Source organism: Miscanthus floridulus, chromosome 4 (genome assembly GCF_019320115.1).
Source record: "Miscanthus floridulus cultivar M001 chromosome 4, ASM1932011v1, whole genome shotgun sequence".
NCBI classification, from domain to species: domain Eukaryota; kingdom Viridiplantae; phylum Streptophyta; class Magnoliopsida; order Poales; family Poaceae; genus Miscanthus; species Miscanthus floridulus.
In genome coordinates this window covers 30,749,229-30,753,676 of record NC_089583.1, presented here as the reverse complement: position 1 = coordinate 30,753,676, position 4,448 = coordinate 30,749,229, and the positions used below count along the sequence as shown (strand labels likewise).

At 50.0% G+C, this 4,448-nt stretch overlaps 1 protein-coding gene across 1 annotated transcript; it reads right to left on the bottom strand.

Annotated features, from left to right (window-relative positions):
• Nucleotides 1-2,693: 2,693 nt before the first annotated feature.
• LOC136548332 (uncharacterized mitochondrial protein AtMg00810-like) lies at nucleotides 2,694-3,110 on the bottom strand. Its single transcript, XM_066539900.1, has one exon. It carries the CDS (start codon nucleotides 3,108-3,110, stop codon nucleotides 2,694-2,696), a length of 417 nt encoding a protein of 138 aa, XP_066395997.1.
• Between the last annotated feature and the right edge of the window lie 1,338 nt (nucleotides 3,111-4,448).

Sequence of the window (4,448 nt, the reverse complement as noted above, 5' to 3'; positions counted from 1 at the left end):
CAATTTATTCTGGGACCTCTTCACCTTGGCGAGAAGTCGCTGCTCCCGATCTCTGATCCTGAGCACTCCATCCTTGATCAGTACCTCGCTACCACGCTCATCTAGCTGACTAATGCCGATGATGCTCAAACGCAGCTATGGGATGTAATATACATCTGTTACCACGTGTGCTCCCCTGTTATGGGACATGAAGATGATGGTGACGCACCCTTGGATTGCCACCCTTGAGACATCACCAAACTTCACCGTAGCCATAACATCATCGTCGAGCTCGGAGAAGGCTGCCTTGGAGCTTGTCATGTGGTTGCTGGAGCCAGAGTCTAGGTACCACCGTAGCTCCTGCTCGTCGCCCAGCCGTCCGAGGTGGACTTAGGCTCACGGTTCGTCGAGGTTGACGGCTTTTAGGGCCTTCCCAGGTCCTTCCAATGTCTGCACCTCTTCCTTCTCCTCGGCCTCGACGTCATGCAGTGCACAGAACATCGCCATCAGGATAGTGGCCTCATCCTCAACATCAGCTTGTGCCAGATGAGCTTCAGCCTTCTTCTCCTGCTTGCGATTTGGGCACTCCCGTGCCTAATGGCCCATCTTCCCACAGCGTCGACAGGCGTTGGGGTTGACCTGCTTCTTCTTCACCGAAGAAGCCTTGCCACGACGTTTGCCATCGCCACCGTGGCTAGAGGAGGCTACCCCGGTGTTCCTCCGAGCAACCCACTCCTCCTCTATCAGTAGCAGTTTGTCATTGACCTTCGTTGTTGTCGCCTGCTCTAGGCACTCGTCCACCGCCCGTAGACGGCCTGTCACATCCTCAATGGTGAGGGTGGACAAGTTCAGCATCGTCTCTATGGAGAGAGTGATCTGAATGTACTTTGCCTACACAGAGTGGAGGTACTTGGAGACCGCCTCCTCTTCATCGATGGTGATGCCGTGGCTCTTCAGCTTGCTGATGACCGTCTATAGGCGGAGGGAGAAGTCCTCCACCGTTTCACCATCCTTGAACTTGAGGTTGGCGTACTCCAGCTTCAGAAGCTGGGTCGTCGCCTTCTTTGTGCGGTCAGAACCGATGCGCATTGCCGCAATAGCCTCATTATCAGAGCTCTTCACCCCCAACGGCTCCCTATACTCTGTCGGTACAGCAGCGAGGATAGCCTCCAACGCTCATATGTCATCTTCTTCATTATCGGTGCCTTTATCAACAGCATTCCAGAGCCGTCGGGCTCTGAGCTTAACCTTCATGGTCACCGACCACTCTCTATAGTTGGTGCGAGTCAGCGTCGGCCAACTGGTGCCGCTGACCTCCCGCACCATGCGAACAACGACCTCTGGTCGTGGTTGGGCAGCCACAGCAGTGCCAATGTTGTCGCCCATCTCCGAACCGTCCGTCATCGCCAGCGGTTAGTCCGGCGACGGTGCTTGTACGACTCCGATACCACTTGTTAGCCCACTAGATCACCGGCTCAGGTGAGTCGACCACTCACCAGTCTCGTCGACCACGGCCGAGTACGACAGACGTTGTCCGACCACACACTATGGCTAGAGGTAGAAGAAGAGGGAGAACAGAGCACACACATAGTACAAGCACTAGCGTTGGTCGGAGCCCTGTATAGGAGAAGGTAAATCTGAACTCTCTTTGTTGAGTTGCAGTGGCAAACTATATATACAACTCTACTCATTTAGTCCTAGTATAGCTGCCCTGCTGCAACAGTGACTAGATAACACAGCAGGACTGACTTCTGCGCCTGTCCCTGTCGTGGCTACAGTGAGGCAGGTGAGCGTTCGGCGCCTGCCCCTGCAGCGGCTATAGTACCATAGCAGTGAACCTTTTCGGCGCTGCCTTCCCTTGTTGTGTATTCACACAAGGAAGCAGTAGATTATCTAACATAGATTGATGCTAAATATGGCCCTAGAGGTATCTTACTGCCAACTTACTGAAACTGCAGAGTACAGAGAGCATAACAGCACAAACCTGCAGCTATAGGAGAGAATAAATAAATCTGAATCCATAATCATGCACAATGGTACATCTGCTGCACCAAAGCTCAAATATGAAAACGTCTGTTAAATGGCTGAAGCCCACAAACATGACATACAAATATGTCATTCTAGTGTTATTCTCTGGAAAACAAGTATGGCTTAGTTGAGTTCTTCCACAAAGTAAAACTCTAGAATTTTTGCCGTGAATAATCCAGTGCCCTGTCTTCTCATTATATAGTGTCACTAAACATAAGTTACAGCAGGAATAATGATAGTGGTGATGGTACACCTTCCATCTTCTAGCACTAGCCTTAGAAGGCAGGTTAATACAGGACACTAGACTATGTAACTAACATGCACGTTAACATTCCCCCTCAATCTCGACTAACAGAAACTAAGTTGAGATTGGTCTTGAGTCGTTCTAGAATAAGCTTTGTCGATGGCTTGGTGAAAGCATCTGCTACCTGGTCTTCAGATGAAATGAATCAAACATCAAGTGCTCCTTGTCCTACCTTCTCTCTAACAAAATGAAAATCAACTTCGATGTGCTTTGTCCGTGAATGAAACACTGAATTAGCAGTGAGGTATCCGGCACCGAGCTTATCACACCACAGCACCGGTGGTTGAGGCTGAGGAATATCAAGTTCACGAAGAAGAGACTGTATCCATATTGCCTCGGCTGTACCATTTGCCAATGCCTTATATTCAGCTTCAGTGGATGATCATGACACCGTGGGTTGCTTCCGAGAGCTCCACGACATCAAATTAGGGCCAAAGAAAAGAGCATAGCCTGCAGTAGAACGCCGGTCGTCTACACTGCCTGCCCAATCAGCATCAGTAAAAACACTGAGCAACATCGAGGGGGATTTTCTGATGCGTAGCCCTGTACTGACTGTGCCGTTAACATATCGCAAAATTCTCTTCACAGCTTCCCAGTGCACCGTTGTTGGCTTTGAGAGATACAGACAGACCTTGTTGATGGCGAAAGAGATGTCTGGTCTAGTAAGCGTCAGATACTGGAGTCCCCCAACAGCACTCCGATGAATAAAAGCATCAGCATCACTTAGTGCAGTGCCCTGAACTGAAGACAACTTGTCTTGGACAGACATCGGCATAGAGACTGGCTTGCAGTTGTCCATGTGAGTGCGGTGAAGCAGAGCAGATCCATAGCATACTTGCTTTGTGAGAGTGACATTCCCCCTGGATCGCGAACAGCTTCTATGCACAGAAAAGAATGAATCGGACCCAGATCCTTTACCGGGAAAGAGGTACCTAAGAGCTGAATGAGACAAGCCGAGGCTCTGGAGCAGGAGCTAGCAATGATGATGTCATCGACATATACCAGCATGTAAATAGTGATGCCATCCTGTGAGAAGACAAATAGGGAGCTGTCGGATTTTGCTGCAGTGAAACCAAGTTGATGAAGCCTGTCACTGAGACGTGAGTATCAAGCTCGTGGTGACTGCTTGCGTCCATAAATTGACTTGTGCAGTTTGCAGACATAATCAGGATGCTTGGCGGCTGGCACATGTAGGCTGTCTCCTCCAAAATGCCATGGAGGAATGCATTGCTGATGTCGACTTGCTGCACACTCCAGTTATGTGACAAAGCGATGGCGAGCACAAGTCGCACAGTAGCTGGCTTAACAACGGGGCTGTACACGTGTCAAAGTAGTCCACACCACAGCGCTGGGTGAAGCCTTGGGTGACAAGGCGGGCTTTGAATTTGTCGACGGAGCCACCAGCCTTTTGCTTTACTTTGAACACCAACCGGCTGCCGATCACGTTCTGGCCAGGCGGCCGTGGCACCAATGTCCATGTGCCATTACGGAGAAGAGCAGAGTGCTCATCTTCCATGGCAGCACGCCAGCAAGCATCTCCAAGGGCAGTGCGGTAGGAAGCGGGTGCTGCAAGAAAAGCACGGTGCTTGTACTCGTAGCCTGTGGCGCCATCTGTGAGAATCACCGGCTTGGTGATGGCGTTACGGAGACGAGTCACCATCGTGTGACGAGCCGGCGCCGGTGCTGTTGCCGGTGCCGGCGCTGTTGCCGGTGCCGGCGCTGGTTCCATGGGCACAGGTGCCGGTGTGCCGGTGCTTGTTCCACTGGCGCATGCAGGTGGTGCTGGTGTAGACACAGGTGGAGTAGCAGGGTGAGACAGTCCTGAAGTAGGAGGCGCCAAGGGTGTTGATGGTGAACACGGCAAGTGCTGTAACGGTGCCGAGTCAGCGCTGTTGTCTTCATCTGATCCTGCTGGACGGGAAAAGCATGTTAATCGGAACTATGGTGAACAAGAAACATCAACCGAAAGTTTTATTTTATAAGAGAAAAAGAAAACTATAAGCCTCATTTATTTTAATGATTATATAAAACATGTATAAGATACTTCAGAGAAATCACTATATTGAATTAAGTCAATTTATATTTGAATTAGAAAATTAAAGTAAAAATAATCATATTTTATTCATAAATCTAGTTA